The 17457-nt window shown below is 39.8% G+C and overlaps 1 protein-coding gene across 1 annotated transcript in view; it reads left to right on the top strand.

The window, feature by feature from the left end:
- LOC135113542 (glucose dehydrogenase [FAD, quinone]-like) overlaps positions 1–17185 on the top strand; it is a 27611-nt gene extending 10426 nt beyond the window's left edge. Inside the window, exons 6-14 of the mRNA XM_064028793.1 lie at positions 2266–2387; positions 5821–5877; positions 7804–7917; positions 10304–10460; positions 11407–11570; positions 12300–12477; positions 12788–12861; positions 14026–14177; positions 15716–17185. Of these exons, the coding sequence (XP_063884863.1) occupies positions 2266–2387; positions 5821–5877; positions 7804–7917; positions 10304–10460; positions 11407–11570; positions 12300–12477; positions 12788–12861; positions 14026–14177; positions 15716–15872 (1175 nt within the window). The 3' untranslated portion in view covers positions 15873–17185. The remainder of the gene's footprint in view (positions 1–2265; positions 2388–5820; positions 5878–7803; positions 7918–10303; positions 10461–11406; positions 11571–12299; positions 12478–12787; positions 12862–14025; positions 14178–15715) is intronic.
- Positions 17186–17457: the final 272 nt, after the last annotated feature.

Here is a 17457-nt window from a genome sequence, read left to right as displayed (position 1 = left end):
CATGCTTTCTGAGAGTTTAATAAGGATTCTCAATTGAAATATTCATGTCCGGATTTTCACAAGTTTTGATCTCTCGGTTCTACTTTCAGCAGAGTTCACTGGAGGTTTTCATGAGTGTTTTGATGCTTGTAGTGAGAGTTTATTGGAAATTTTGCATGAAAGCCCGACTAATCATTTCTATGGCCTTTGAAAATTGTCCTCATGAGGCCCTAGAACACTTCAGAAGGCGGACCAAGTACTGCAAAAACAAATGTCTAAAAAGTTTCAGGTGGTTATGAGAAAAAAGATGTGTGACAGTAAAAGCGTCAATGGAAGTCTTTTAGCTGTGCAGACAAGGGATAGAATTAGGGAAAAAAAGTATAAAAATAATTGTTTAGCAGTGAAAGGTTTAATGAAAGACTAAACAGACGAGGGGAGATAAAATCATAGCCAGTCAAAGAAGTGAGTCCGTTCCCTTACGTAATCCGGAGTGAAGTGCGTCAGGTGTGCGCGGTCACCTGTCCAGCCTGATTAACACCTGCCTCAGACACTAATGAGGGAGGAAGTACACCTTTATCTCCCCGCCTGTCACTTAGAGTCCACTTTGCTGATCGAGTATGTGACGAATTGAACTTTAGTGGACTTGAGTAATCCATTGGTCACCTCTCTGCACCGCTCACCTGTTAAAATAAGTCACCTCACATAACTTAGTGCATTGACTCTTAGTGTTTTCTTATTCTTTCCTGACCTGACCTGACCTAACTCATTACTTTCTTGATTTTTTCCTAACCTAACCTAACCTGTCCAACCTGACTCGTTATTTTCTTGATTGTTTCCTATACTAACCTAACCAAACCTAGCCTTACCTAACATGACCTTACCTACTCCAACCTAGCTCATTTTTTTCTAATTTAACCTATTCTTACCTAACCTAATCTAACCTAAATTAACCTACCCTTACTTAACCTAACCTTACCTACCCCAACCTAGCTCATTCGTTTCTAACCTAACCAATCCTTATCTAACCTAACCTAACCTAATCTTACCTGACCTAACTTAAGCTAACCAACTCTTACCTAACCTAACCTACCCCAACATAACTCATTACTTTCTCTATCCTTTCCTTAATTATTCAGTACTTTATCTTCCCACGCTCACCTGTAAGGACCAAGCCACCTCACCTGATGTATTACCTCTCATTACTTTCTCTATCCTTTATCTTCCCACCACGCTCACCTTTTAAGACCAAGGCACCTCACCTGTGCATTGCCTCTCATTACTTCCTTCCCTCCGTGCTCACCTGTAAGATAATGTCACCTCACCTGATGCATTGCCTTTCATTACCTTCTTGACTCTCATTAATTGCTCGCTGCTTTACCTCTTTTAGTTCTGCCTCGTTGGTCGTGAGATCTGGAAAGTGCGTGGGGTGCTTTGTTGATTGAAGAGTTATTGTAGCAGCTTAGGTTATGTGGACTGGAAGAGGCTGGGCAGGGTTGGGTACTGGAGCGGATGATAGTTTGAGAGGCGTTATAGTAGCTTAGGTTATGTTAAGGAACTGTGAGGGACTGGGCAGGGCTAGCTAGTGCAGTGAATGGTGGTTTGAAGAGACACTGTAGTAATTTAGGTCATGTGAAGGGATTGTGAGGGACTGAGTAAGCTTGGGGAGTGGAGTGAATGGTGTTTTGATGACTGAGAGTGGTGAGGTGTAGCGTAGATTATGTAAGACTGGGAGAGGATGGGTAAGGCTGATTAATAGGGTGAATGGTGTAGAGGGATTGGGAAGGCCTTGGCTTGGCTGAGTAATTGAGTGAGGGTGGTTGAATGGGAGATCATTTGCTAGCGTGTCGTGTCCTCACTCTCACGCCCAGCTGGTGCCAATGTGCCTGGTGCGGCCTGCGTGCTGTGGCCAAGTGATGTATTTGTTCATTTCTTTGTGTTCTTTTCTTCGTGTTACTGTTACCAGTGTTGGTGTTGGTGTTGCCAGTAGTTCCCTGTGTGTCAGAGAGCTTGGCCTCACTCCGCGGCTAAGTGCAAGAATGTTGTGTTCGCGTGATTAATTTTTAAAAGGAAAAAAGAAAATTATGTCACTGTGTGATGAACTTTAAGAAAAATAGCAGGAAATAGTTATCCAACACTCCTAGATGGCTAAAATAGACTACTACCACTACTACTACTACTACTACTACTACTACTACTACTACTACTACTACTACTACTACTACTACTACTGCTGCTACTGCTCCTACTACCACCACCATCACCACCACCATCACCACTCTCCCACAGGTTTCTCCATCCCTGACTTGACGGTACGCCACGGGCGGCGCGGCTCCACCTCCGCGTCCTACATCCTGCCCGCCGCGAAGAAAAGGAACTTGCACGTGGTCCTCAACGCGCAGGTCACTCAGGTACGTGGCTTCAGGTTACAGGTACAGGGACATACAGGTACAGTTAGAGGTGTTAGAGGTACAGCCTGTGATCTTGGAGAGTGATTAAGGTATTTTAAGGGTGATTCAAGAATTTTAAGGGTTAGGCAAAGTTATTTTAAGAACTTATTCAGGTATTTCTAGAGTTATACAGGTATCTTTAGGGTTGTAAAGGTATTTAAAACGTATATTCAGGTTGTTAAGGGTTTATTCATATATTTTAGGATTATTCAGGTATTTTTTGAGTTCTAAGGGTATCTTAAGGGTTATACAGGTATTTGAGAAGATTATATAGGTATGTTAAGAATTATACAGATATTTTAAGGGCAATGCAGGTGTCTTAATGGTTTATACAGGTGTTTTAAGGGATTCTATAAATATTTCAAGGGGTGCACAGACATTTTAATTGGAATACACACATTTCAAGGAATAAACAGGCATTTTAAGGATTTATACATGTGCCTTAGGGTTATACAGGTGTTTTACGGAGTTGTATGGACAAGGCAATGAAATAATATAAGGAAAGAAAGACGTTTTTAAGGTTTTTATGATTCCTTAATGTCTGAAGTTGTTTTCTTAAGACTTATCAAAACGGCAAAAACGAGTCCACACTTTTATCTTAATAATTAATAATGTGTCGAAAACTACATGAAACCTACATGAATTTGGTCCTTTAAAATGTATTACCGACAATTATTACTCGATACTCCTAAGCGTTCCTTTAAGAGTGAATGGAATGTCGTAAAGTGCACTGGCTGGCTCCTTCACCTCTCCACAGCTGATTGGCAGGGCGGAAAACACACGCATTTACCTCTATTATGCTCCACCGCTGCTGCAAAACGCCCCGAGACTCACCAGATTCTTCTTCAGATTAGTACGTCGCGGGAATAACGAGGGTCTTTTTGTGTCGCGTTGCAGAAGTTATCGATTCGTCAACAAAAAGCAAAGAGTTGGTTCTTGCAGCGATGGTGAACCGTAGATAACAGGCAGCACTTGTAAAACCAATGATTGTGATGTCGAGGGAGGCACGTATATGGCAGTTTTTAAGGTTACTTGTTGCTTTATGGGATGTTCGACTTGCTCCCTCTAAACCCAATCATGGTTCCGCCAGGCATCCACTGCTGGCCACGACGACCCGCCCCGCGAGGCGACGGGGAAAAACTGACCCTGCCTCGCAAGAAACTGAAGCAAAGACTCGAGTTATGGGGTGTTCGTGCCGCGCTCAGCTAGTCCCTCTTATGATGTAGCGTGGGTGTGCAGGCAGGGAACGTAGAGAGAGAGCGAGAGAGCAGCTATGACTAACAAACTAAGGCAGATACTCAAAATATAGACAATCTCTCATGAAGTAACGGGTGTGTGTGACTAAGGAACGTACAGAGGGACACAGCATCCTTGCCTGATTGCCCTGTGACAAACTATAAGGCAAACATTCGAGGGCGGTAGACTGCTTCTCTCTTGTGTGTAGTTTGGGTGTGCTGTGACCAAGGAAAGTATAGAGAGAGAGGGTGACTCGCCTTGTGACTAAGTAAATCAGGTGTTCAGGGAGGTAGAATGTGTCTCTCAAGGCGTGATGGGTGTGCTGTGACCAGGGCGCGTATAGAAAGCAATCTTGACTGGTCTTTAACAGTTATGGTAAGGTAGTGAGAGAACTTCACTGAGGTCTACTGAATTGCTGTGTTTTGTGTTTTCGTATGTAAACGTACAACTCTTCTGATATTTTTTTTCTTTATATATATATTCTTTTCTCTGTGCGATTTAAGATATTATAATAGTAAATATTGATTTTTTTTCTTTTCTTCAGGTGTAAAATTTCGTTTTAAAATCATTATTATCACTTTATTGCTATAATAAAAAAATAAAAAAGTAGTTAATATTAAGTGTCTTGCTTTTCTTTCTTTTTTGTACAAAACTTGAACTTTCACTTAAATCTGATAGCGTAAATTGATCTTTTTAACTATGACTTAATAAAATAAATATATACTTCAGCTTTTCTCTTATTTTTTTCTCGTTTTTTTTTTTTTTTCATAAGGCGCAAAACTTTTAATCTCCTTCCAAAACAGCACTTTGACTTTTTTTTCGTGAGCTGAAAGGGAAAAAAAAAAATCAGAATCGCGTGTCCTTTTCCACAACCTGTTTCCTCAGCCTCGATATCCATACCAGGAAGTGATGACTGAAAAACAAAGAGGGGCGAAAAAATGTGTTTTTATTGAGTCATGGAACCCCCGTTTTCTTATTGGGAGAGAATTTAATGGTTCACTCGTCTGTATTATCAAATGTATCAGTATTTTAGTTTGTCTACTTTCGTCTACTTCTCACAAACTCTAGTGTAGGTTATTGACATTTTCAAGGGCGTTTTCATGATTACAGTGATGGTTCAACAAGGATTCTGCACCGTCGTCCACTTTTAACAATCTTTAGTGTAAGTTATTGGCATTTTCAAGTGAGTTTTCATGATTCTAGTGATGGTTCAACAAGGATTCTGCATTACTGTCTACTTTTAACAATCTATAATGAAGGTCCTTGTTATTTTCAAGAGCATTTTCATGGTTCTAGCTATAGTTTAACAAGGGCTCTGCATCACATTCTATTTTTAATAAGCTGTAGTGAAAGTTACTGGGAATTTCAAGGCTTTTTCATTGATTTTAGTAAGTTTAACAAGGGTTCTACAACATCATCTACACGTGTACTTCCAAAAGTCTGTAGTGGAAATTATTGGCATTTTCAAAGGAGTTCTTTTTATTCTACTGATAGTTTAACATAGACTCTGCGTCATGAACGGGAAAAATAGCCATGAAAACATGGGGAATAATTTCATTGGCCTTTGGGAATACTTCATATCAGAAGCTTAGTTCTTACAAGGGCCCGGAGTCTCGGAACAAGAGCCGCTATCAGATCGAGGGAGAAAAACAATCTGGTCTTCATATTTGGGTGCAGGAAATGTGACAAACTGCAGCGAGAAATATGAAAGTGTAAAGAGAGAAGAGAAAAACGTATTGTAAAGGGAGGGAGTGAAAAAAGTATGTGTCTGTAATGTGGAAGCATACACAATGAAAGGTAAATTATCTTGTGCAATATTAAAGAGTACAAAGAGAGAGAGAGAGAGAGAGAGAGAGAGAGAGAGGAGCAAGAAGAAGAGAAAAAACGTATTATTAAAGGAAAGAGAAAAAAAAAGGAGAATCTTATATTTGGAAGCATACAAAATGGAAGCCAAATTAACTTGTGAAATATGAAAGAGTAAGAAAAGAAGAGCAAAACATATCGTAGGAGAAGAAAAGTTTGAAATGTGTATTAGATTTACTTATATAGTCATCTGTGTGTGTGTGTGTGTGTGTGTGTGTGTGTGTGTGTGTGTGAGACAGATAAAACACAGGAGAGTGGGAGGTAATGATGTGTTTCTTAATTGTCTCTCACACAGGTGTTGTTCAACAGAGACAAGAGAGCAGTGGGGGTCAAGTATGTGCAGTTTGGTCAGGTAAGTTAATTTTTGCTTATTTGTTTCTATTCCTTAAGTTCTAAATTGATCTCATTATGTCCCGTCTTGAAATTTATCAGATTATCACTATATTTCTTTCAGCTTATTTATCTGTTTATTTGTTTGTATTCATGAAGCATTGAATTAACCTCATTATGTCCCGTCTTGAAATTTATCAGATTATCACTATATTTCTTTAAGTTTATTTACCTGTTTATTTGTTTGTATTCATGAAGCATTGAATTAACCTCATTACGTCCCGTCTTGAAATATAACAGGTTGTAACTATTTTCTTGACGTTTATATTTTTACTGTTGCCTCCATTGCTTGCTCTGGTAATGTGTTCTGTTCGTGTATTGCTACGGTTTGTATCTATGTGTCTGTTTTTCTTTCTCTCTTATGTGTCTGCTTTCTCTCTTTATGTGTCTGTTTATCTTCTTTCTCTCTGTCTTTCTCGGGTTTCCTTCAAACTTTCGTAATGTATTTTATCATTATTACTGCTTTTTTTTTGTCCATTGTATTATTTTCACTGCCTTCTCTATATTCTGTCTCTTCTTTTACATGGTACTTTCAAAATGACGTTCTATTTTATCCTCATCCCTGTCTTTTTGTTCATCATTTAATTTTTTCTTAACATGGCGTTGCATTTCATCATTATTACTACCTTTTCTTTTCGGTTTCTCTTATACAGTCTTTTCAAAATGGTGATGTATTTTATAATTATTACTTTCCTTTCCCCCCCCCCTCCCTCACACGCTCCACCGAAACACGGCTCTATTTTTCCTCGCCACAATATCTCAACTCTTACGTGCACGCGAGTATTCCCTCAATCTTCTTGGCTTCATCATTACCTGGCTGCATTATCTCAGGTGACGCGCAACACCAGACCGGCGTTAATTAATGATGCGTACCTTTCCTCTGGGTGTGGTCAGGTGCGCGGCCTCAGGTGATGATTTGACTCATTAATAATACTGACTGAGGGAAGCGGTGAAAGTTAATGATCTCTTTTTAGCTTAATTGTCGCTTTTTTTTTTTTTTTCTGTTTTGTTTAGTATAAGAAATTTTGGTTCGTTATATTTTTCGTTTTTTTTGGGGGGGGTGTTTAGAAGAAATATTAGTTTGTATGTGATGAATTGTTTTGTTTAATGTAAGAAATATTTTACGTCATAATACGCTTCGTTATTTATTTTATTTTTATTTATTTATTTATTTATTTATTTTTTTTTTTTGTTTTAGCAGAAATATTAGTTCACATATAGTAAACTTTTGTGTTCTATTTAAAATTATGATTGTTCATACTTTACGTCATCTCATACAAAAGTACGAATTTTTATTACGTAGTTTAATGGGTTTTTTTTTATCAGCATTTAGTAATTTCGCAATATTGGCCTAGATTATCACGATCTTCCACTGTTTTCGCAATATGTAATCCATTTACACATTCATTTTCTCTTCCCTCAACAATTATTCTAAAAACACATATTTTACTATTTTCACTACACACGGCATTCCAGTCTGCATTTCCTCCTCACACCCTCACGTTTGTATCCACCTGTCACCTTTCCCTTCCCTTAATTCACTTGTTACCTTTTAATTTAATCTATTTTTCACTTTCATTTTCTCTTTATCTAAAATTTTCTCATAAAAAGAACATTTTACCATATTTTACTACACACAACTTTCCAATCTACATTTCCACCTCCCACTCTCCCATTCTACCCATCTGTCACCTCTCCTTCCGTCTACTTCACTCGTTAAAATATCATTTCATATTTCTCATTTCTCAGCCCTATATTTTACAACACAACAGTCAAATCTACTTTTCCACCCATCACCCTCACATTCTTACCCACCTATCACCTTTCCTTCCATCTAACTCACTCTCAACCTCTCCCATCATTAACCTTCTACTCTTCCGTCACGTAGGAGAAGCAGGTGATGGCGCGTCGAGAGGTAATCCTGTCTGCTGGCGCCCTAAACTCACCTCGTCTCCTTATGCTGTCTGGTGTCGGCCCCGCTCAGCACCTACGCAGCCACGGGGTATGGTAGTAGCAGTAGTAGTAGTGGTTGCGGTAGTAGAAGTAGTAGTAGTAGTAGTAGTAGTAGTAGTGGTGGTAGTAGTAGATGAAGTAGTAGATAATTTTGGATAATTCTTTCGGCTTTTTCACTGGAACCTCAGTGGGTCTCTTTTCTTCTTCCTTCTTGTTTCCCTAGGCCAGTGCCCCTTCTTACATAAAAAAAATAGTAGTAGTAGTAGTAGTAGTAGTAGTAGTAGCAGTAGTAGTAGTAGTAGTAGTAGTAGTAGTAGTAGTAGTAATAGATGAAGAAAGGGAGGAGGAGAAGGATGATGATGATGATGATGATGATGAGGAGGAGGAGGAGTAATTAAAAGCGAGTAAATGAAAGGGTTGAAAATCGTGATCAGTGAATCAGTTTAAATTAAGAAAAGAAAAAGAAAAAAAAAGAAAAAAAAAGCACTAATTGAGAAAGGTACTATCAGAGAGAGAGAGAGAGAGAGAGAGAGAGAGAGAGAGAGAGAGAGAGAGAGAGATGGAGTGGGAGGGTTCGTCCAAGCGTTCGGTCCACATGCCATAAAAAACGGGGTGCAAATTATAGAGTGATTTTCCTCGTTGGTCGTAAGTGTCGAGATGAGTTTTATGCCGAAAGGGAACCGAGAAAAATGACTCAGAGAAGGGAGGGACGGGGCGTGCGGTGAGAGTAAGTGGTGCGTGGGGCAGAGCGAAAGGGAACAGGGTAAAGTGAAAATTTTGAGGAGGAGGAGGAGGAGCAGGAGGTAGGAAGAAAAACACGAACAAGAGCAATAGCAAAAACAAGAATAAGAAAAGGAGGAGGAAGAAAAATAAGAGGAGGAACAAGAATAAGAACAGGCACAAGAGGTGGAAGAACAAGAGGAGGGAGGAGGAGGAGGTAGGAAGAAAAACACGAACAAGACCAAAAGCAAGAACGAAAATAAAAAGAGGAGGGGAAAAGAAATAAGAGGAGGAACAAGAATAAGAACAAGAGCGAGTACAAGAACAAGAGGAGGGAGGCTGGAAGAATAGGAGGAAGACAAGGAGGACGAATAATAGGAAGAAGACAAAGAGGAATAAAGAAAATAACTTAGAGAACATTATAAAGTTATCGTTTGACAAGAAAATGAAAATATGTTGCGAAAGTAGTAAAAATATTTACATAAAACGTCAAAAATAATAAAAGATTGAAGTATATATCGCCATTTTAACGTTCGGAGAGAATAAGACGGTACCATAAATTAGAAAAGTTACCATTCAAGAAAAGAAAATGAAAATATGTAAGGAAAATAGTGAAAAACATTTACATACAACGTCAAAATATTTAAAATCCCAAAAATTTGAACATACTCGATCAGTGTAACTTTCAGTGGGTATTATAAAGTGAAAAATGAAAATATGTAACGAAAATAGAAAACATTTACATACAAAGTCAAAATAATTAAAACTGTACCCCCTAAAAATCAACACGGGAAAACAGAAGAGCATAGTCAACAAACACACGCAAACATCGTAACTCGGAGTGCGTAAGTGGACGATTAACGATAAATAAACAGTGTAAAGGTTAAAGTTACCGCACAAAACCACTTTGGGTCGAGTATGTAAAGTGAATAAACGCTATTATGGGAGAAACCCGACGCGCGCTGACTTGGGACGCAAAAACGCAAAGAAAACGAAGCACAGGCGGGTGAAGCAAGACTGTTCACTCCGCGCTAAGTGATTCTACACACGAAGGCTTGCTGGTGAAGGGCGCCGCGGGGAGAGAAAGACAGTGATTGCAAGATTAGAGACTGGGGAGATTAAACATTGATGTAGATTATATACGTGAATGAAATGTGGGTGATTAGTATAAGGAGCGTAGGTGTGGGTGAGGAACTAAATGCTACGATACTAATATTGATTGTGTAGGTGAATGAAATGCGGAGGTGAGTGGTATTACGAGTGTGGGTATGGATGGGTAGCAAAATACTAACGGAAAGATGTTAGTTTATATATTATAATGTTTTAATCTTGAAAGGAATTAATGGTTAACTGGCTCACTCATTTACTGACTGACTGACCAGCTAACTAACTGATAGGCACGTTACTATAGAAAGATAATTAAAATGTTATATAATTATTGTTGAAATAATGATAATATATAAGATACATAGGATTTAGAGGAATAAAACCCTTTCTCATCTTCCTGACGCACTGACTGACTAGCTGACTGACTGACTGGCTGACTGACGGACTGACTGACCGACCAAGTGAGTCATATATAATGGAATATGATTTGAATGAACGCTTAGAGTAATGAAGGATAACATACTTTCTCCTCCTCCTCCTCCTCCTCCTCCTCCTCCTACTTCTCATTATCCATCACATTCTCATTCTCCTCCTCCTCTCCCCCCCAGATCCCGGTGCTGTTGGACCTGCCGGGTGTGGGCCAGAACCTGCAGGACCACCCGTCAGTGTTCGGCCTCACTTGGACCGTCAGGCCGGGCACCAGCACCTTCCTCCTGCGCAGCGCCTCCATCCAGTCCATCAAGCAATACCTGAGGGACAAGACAGGTTAGGGTTGGCGAGTGGCAGTGTTCAATTTGGTGCTTCTCTATTTTTTCAGCTTTTTTACTCTTGTTTTTCATCTTTTTTTTTTTTTGTTGTTCTCTTCTATTTTCTCCTCATATCCTTTATCTTCGTCTTCTCATTCTCTCAGGTTTCTACTTTTGTTTATCTTCTTGTTTTTGTGTTTTTCTTTTTTTTTTCTCCCTCTCTCAGCTTTCAAGTCTTGTTTATCTTCTTGTTTTTGTGTTTTGTTTTTCTATTTCCTCCTCTCGTATTCTTTATCTTCATCTTCTTTTATCCTCCTGTTTCTGTTCTTTGTTATTTTCTCCTTCTCTAGTATCCTTTATCTTCGTCTTCTTTTATCTTTTTTTTTTTATTGCTCCTCTTCCTCCTTCTCCTCTTCCTTCACCCTCCGCAGTCAAGCCATCACCACAGTTCCATCATTGGTGTAAAAAAGTCGACCTTTCGTCCCCTTCGGATCGTCTTAAGCCCGCAGCGACCATCGACTTGATTCATAGTCACCGCCGCTTCTCCCTTCACCTTCTTTTGTATCTTTTTATTTAGCCCTTATTTACCCTTTTGGTCTCTTCATTTAGATATTAGTCTTTTTTGTCTTTTTGTTTAGCAATTAACTTTTTGTATGGCTTGTCACTTTCTTTTTTTATTACTTTTTATTTCTATTTCGTTTTTTTTATTATCTTTTACTTTTTTTTCATATTCTACCACAATTTAGTATTTCTTTTCTTTCTATTGCCTTCTAGTTCTTTCTATTTCTCTCTATCGTAATCTAGTCTTTTATAATTCCTCTATAAACTTCTATTTCATTTAACATTGCTTAGTATTCCTTCACCTCCCCTTTCTGTTTCTATCTATAACAATGTATTCCTTCATATTCCTTTATATATCTCTATAAACCACTACATTACTTTACTTATTATTCTTCCCTCCATAGGTCCCCTCGCCGTGCCCTTCGGCGTGGAGGTGAACGCATGGAGCCCCGCACACCCCTCAGTGGGCGACCCGATGTGGCCTGACCTGCAGTACCTCTTCATGTCCATCACTCCCGCGGTGGACTACGGCCTGCTCTTCACTGACGGCGTGGGCTTCAGGAGGGAGGTGCGGGAGTGGCTGGCTGTCCGTCTGTGTGTCTGAGTGTCTGTTAAGGGCTTTTCTTTCGTCAGGTTCTATTTTATTCTTCCTTATTCTGTTAATTTGTTGTTTTTCTTTACCCAGCTTCTTTTTCTTCTTTTCATTTCTTCCTTCTTGTTCGATTTGTTTGGCCGTTTGTTAGTTCTTTTTCGTTCCTCCAGTTTCTTTTTCTCCTCTCCCTCCTCCTCATTCGTACTATGGTTACTGTCCATCTGTTTGTCCTTCTGCCTGGATGGATGGATGGGTAGACGATGGACGTGTCTGTCTGTCTGTCTGTCTGTCTCGCCGTCTGTTTGTCTGTTTACCAGTATGTTCGAATATATGTAATCTTTGCTTGTACATCTTATTTCTTATTTCTTAACTAATTTTCCTCTCCTTCCTATCATTCTTTTTTCATAATTCCATTTATTCCTCCTCCTTCCCTCTCTCTCTCTCTCTCTCTCTCTCTCTCTCTCTCTCTCTCTCTCTCTCTCTCTCTCTCTCTCTCTCTCTCTCTCTCTCTCTCTCTCTCTCTCTCTCTTTTTCCCTATCTTTTTTACAATTCCCTCGCTCCTTTCTTCTCCTTTCTTTAAGCCTTGCCTCTCCCTCCTCCTCTCTCTTTCGCTACATTTTTAATTCTCTCATTTCTCTTCTCACTTATCTTCTATTCTCCCTCCTGCCTATCCCTACTGACTTCACCTCACCTCTCCTCCCCAGCTGTTCCACAAGTACTATGGATCATTGCTGGGGAGGGAAGGGTTCAACATCGGACCCATGCTGACACGTCCCAAGAGCCGCGGCACCGTCACCCTGCAGTCCAGCGACCCCTTCGCACCGCCGCTCATCGACCCTAACTTCCTCAGCCACCCAGACGACGTGACCACCTTCGTCAGAGGTGCGTGATGGTGGTGGTGGTGGTGGTGGTGGTGGTGGTGGTGGTATAAGTGAGGAATGTGATAAGTTTAAGGTTTTTGTTGAAGTTTGTGAGTGATTTGTGTTTTGTGTTGTACTGGGGAAATATTGAGAAATGTTTGTTATTTTCTTTTATTTTTTTTATTTAATGTTTTTTCCGGTCTTGTAATCCTTTTTCTTCTTCTGTTTCTCTTCTTCTTCATCCATCTTCTCTTCTTCCTTCTCTTCCACACAACCACACTACTCTTACTAATACCCTCATCATTCCACTCCTCCTCCTCCTCCTTCTGCAGGCATCAAGTTCGCAATGACCGTCGCCAACACAACTGCCCTAAAATTCGGAGTCGGGGCAAGATTTCATGATCAGGTTTGTGCGGGGCGGGGCTGGCAGAGGGAGAGGGAGAGGGAGAGGGGGAGAGAGAGGGAGAGGGAGGGTTTGGGTGGGGCAGGGTGGGGGAAGAACTGGGAAAGGAAAGGTAAGAGTGATATAATTTTGACATATTCACATTTTGCTTGGTTTTATGTAAGTGTGTGTGTGTGTGTGTGTGTGTGTGTGTGTGTGTGTGTGTGTGTGTGTGTGTGTGTGTGTGTGTGTGTGTGTGTGTGTGTGTCCGTCCTTTCACTTTTCTTTTCTCCACATTTCACTTGATTCTCTTCACTCCTCCGGTTCGGTAATGTGAATTTGATTCGCTTGCGTGTGGCCCAAATATTACTTTTTTTTTTTTTATGTGTGTGTGAGTGTGTCTGTCTGTGTTCTTCTACTGCACGATTAACCTTTCCCAAGAGCACCTTACCTAACCTAACCTTACCTAGATTAACGTAACCAAACCAAACCTATCCTAACTCGATCCTTCTTAACAAAATGTGACCTAACCAAAGCTTACCCAGTCCTTCCTAACTTCACCTTCCCCATACTTTAATTTAACGTAACCAAATCTAACCTAACCGAATCTAACCTAACCTAACCTGACTTACCTTTACTTAACCTAACCTAGTCTTACCTAACTTAACCTAACCAAACTAAACTTAACCTTACTTCCCTAACAAAACAAATCAATCGAACTTAACCTGATCCAGTCCTTCCTCAATTACCTAACCTTACCTAACCTAACCTAACCCAATCAAAGTCAATCTTACTTTCCCTAACCAAACATAAATCACTCGAACTTTACCCAAACCAGTTCTATCTCGCTTACCTAACCAAACCTAACTTAACTTAACCCTACCTTCCCTAACCAGAACTAACCCAACCAAGCCCAACCTTACCTTACCTTCCTTAACCTAACCTAACCTAACTAAACTTAACCTAACCTAACTTAACCTAACCTAACTTAACCTAACCTAACCTAACCTAACCTAACTTAACCTAACCTAACTAAACCTAACCTAACCTAACTTAACCTAACCTAACTAAACCTAACCTAACCTAACCTAACTAAACCTAACCTAACTAAACCTAACCTAACCTAACCTAACCTAACCTAACATTCCCTTCCCTAACTTAACCTAACCTAACCTAACCCTCCCCTAGGTGCTACCGGGGTGCGAGCGGGAGGTGTACGGCTCAGACCAATACTGGGCGTGCTACGTGCGGCATATGGCCCAGACCACCTACCATCCAGTGGGCACGTGCAAGATGGCGCCCGTGTCTGACCCGTACGGCGTAGTGGACCATAAGCTCAAGTAAGTGGGAGGGAGAGGGTGGGTGAGAGGTGGGTGGGTGCGTAAGTATGCAAGGAGTGAGTGAGTGGGTAGGATATGAGAGGCATGTGACAGTGAGAGAGAAGAGAGTTGAGGGTGAGAGGCAGTGAATGTTCAGTGAGAGTGGAGTAGTGTGTGGGATGAGTAAAGGGGGTAAAGCTTGAGTGTAATGAGTAGGGGAAGCGAGAGGAAGTGAGATGGGAGTGGCTGAGAAGGAATGTTTGTAAAAATGAATAGAAATGTAAAGGTTGAGTGAGTTGTAATGACGAATAAGAGGAAGTGAGTTGAAAGTGAGAGTAAAGGGAGAGGAAAACAGGGAGATGAAAGACAAAAAGTAAAAGTGAAAGAATTACAAGTTTCCGTTTTTTTTATTTTTTATTTTGTCTTTATTCTTTGTTCCTGGTTTCTTATTTTATCATTTTTTTATTTCTTTTCTATCTTCTGACTTTATCTTCGTCGTACTTTGGTCATTGTGTTCTCTGCATTGCTTTATTTATTATCTGCTTTGATTATTCTCTCTCTCTCTCTCTCTCTCTCTCTCTCTCTCTCTCTCTCTCTCTCTCTCTCTCTCTCTCTCTCTCTCTCTCTCTCTCTCTCTCCTTTCACTTAAATGTCTGAGTGATGGTCCGTTTTCTTTCCGTTTTTCCTTCAGTCCTGCTTCTCATTATCACGTTTTCTTTCTTGACTCTCTCTCTCTCTCTCTCTCTCTCTCTCTCTCTCTCTCTCTCTCTCTCTCTCTCTCTCTCTCTCTCTCTCTCTCTCTCTCTCTCTCTCTCTCTCTCTCTCTCTCGTGTGTGTATTTTTATTTAATATACTACAATTTATTTTCTCTTTTTTTTCATTTGCTCTATTAATTTTATTCCCGCTATTTTTTTTTTCTTACTTTTTACAGCACATTAGTTTAATACCTCATGGTGACATATATATTTTCTACTGTTTTTTTTTTTTTTTTGGGGGGGTGCTCTCAGACTTGATATTCATAGATCTTGTTGTATTCTGTTTCTCATTTCCAAAAGTAAGTTATTTCCCTTCTAACCAGTTTTTTTTTCCACTTTTTTCTTCTATTTTTTTTTTTCATATCTTTATATAATCGTATGTAAGTACAGTAGTTTTGCTTTACTGCGCTTGTTTTTATATATTTATTTATTTTTTTTTTTACTTTTTTTTTTGCATGGTAGTTGTATTTGTGTATTTGTGCATCATTCGGTTTTTGTAACTCTCCCTTTTTTTCCGCTTTCGATATTTGTACCTCTTCTTTCTCATTTTTCTTCATTCTCTGTTTTTTTGTTTTTTTTTTTCCCCATCTTTGCCTTCGTTCCCATTATTTTCTTGTAATTTCTTCTTCCTCTTCCTCCTCTCTGTCTCTCCATCTACTATTCCCACCCCCTTTCATCCTCGTGTCTTCATAATTCTCTCCTTCCATACCTTACTTTATCTTACTCCCTCACCCTTCCCTTAAACATTCCTCTATCCCTTCCTTACACCACCACCACCACCCTTGCTTTGGCGTGGCGGCGCAGGGTGCGGGGCGTGAGCGGCCTGCGAGTGGTGGACGGCTCCATCATGCCCCTTATCACCACAGCGAACGTGAACGCGCCCATAATCATGATTGGCGAGAAGGCAGCGGACCTGATCAAGGAGGAATGGGGCGCCCCGGTCACCGCTAACCTGGTCTGAGTGTATTCTTGAGCGGCGCCTTACCTCCATTACAGTCGCCATATTTATTGACTCAGGTACAAGGGAGGACTAAGAAAAGACAAAGGCCGAGAAGGTGAAGGCTCTAGTGGAAGTTTTTTTTTCGTGATTTTTAGTAACAGATTTCATGCTAGTATTTCTTTCTTTGTTTTATTTATTTCATTTTAGTTATTCTTCTACTACTTAAAGTACCTAAACTTCCCTTTGTCACTTTTAAGACATTCAAATCTGCAAGTAATACATTTAACCTTTTGATTGCATCCTCTTCCTTCGCTAATTTACAGTTCTTTCTTTTATTTAAACTATATCTCCCTTCGTCACTTTTAAAGTATTCAGATCTCCTTGCACGTACAACAAACACCTTTAATCTTTTCATCGCACCCTCTTCCCTCGCCAATTTACAGTTCTGTCTTTATTTTAGCTGTTCTTCTACTATTTAAACGCCCTAAATCTCCCTTCGTCACTCTTAAAGCATTCAGATCTTCTTGCACGTACAACAAACACCTTTAACCTTTTCATCGCATCCTCTTCTCTCGCTAAATTATAGTTTTTTTGTTTTTTTTATAGCTGTTCTACTATTTAAACGCCCTTCGTCACTTTTAAGACATTCATATCTTCTTGCACGTACAACAAACACCTTTAACCTTTTGATCGCATCCTCTTCCCTCGCCAATTTACAGTTCTTTCTTTATTTTAGCTGTTCTTCTATATTTAAACGCCCTGAATCTCCCTTCGTCACTTTTAAGACATTCAAATATTCTTGCACGTACAACAAACACCTTTAACCTTTTCATCGCATCCTCTTCCTGCGCTATATTACAGTTCTTTCTTTACTTTAGCTGTTCTTCTACTATTGAAACGATCTAAATCTCCCTTCGTCATTTTTAAAACATTCAAATCTCCTTAAATGTACAACCAACACCTTTAACCTTTGATCGCATCCTCTTCCCTCGCTAAATTACATGCTCAGCTACATAACTTCCACTTCTTGCTGACTTCCCGTTACCTAATCGCTTCGTCACGCCGGACATCATATAATCCAAGCACTTTTTTTCCCCTCTCGTCTCGTATTTCCGTTTACTATTGTGCTATTTATCAAACGTCGACTTCCCTTGCCAGTGTTTTTCTCGACTTCATTGACTTTCGTGTTTTTCATTATTCGGACGTGTCGATTTTGTTAATGCAACTCTCTCTCTCTCTCTCTCTCTCTCTCTCTCTCTCTCTCTCTCTCTCTCTCTCTCTCTCTCTCTCTCTCTCTCTCTCTCTCTCTCTCTCTCTCTCTCTCTCTCTCTTAAAATGTCAGTCTCTTGTACTTAATTGATCAAAGGTCAAAGAGAGAGAGAGAGAGAAAGAGAGAGAGAGAGAGAGAAACTTTTCACACCTCCCTCCCTCCCTCCTCCTCCTCCTCCTCCTCCTCCTCCTCCTCCTCCTCCTCCTCCTTCCCTTCAATCTCCTTTCACTTTTATTTTTTTCTCTTTAATGTAACATGTACGTGCTTTATTTTAGTTATAGTTAGAGCTAGATTTATAAAGAGGAAGATTTAGTACTTTATATATATATATATATA

The sequence above is a fragment of the Scylla paramamosain genome, chromosome 26 (assembly GCF_035594125.1).
Source record: "Scylla paramamosain isolate STU-SP2022 chromosome 26, ASM3559412v1, whole genome shotgun sequence".
Lineage (NCBI taxonomy): Eukaryota > Metazoa > Arthropoda > Malacostraca > Decapoda > Portunidae > Scylla > Scylla paramamosain.
This window is presented reverse-complemented; position numbering and strand designations above follow the sequence as displayed.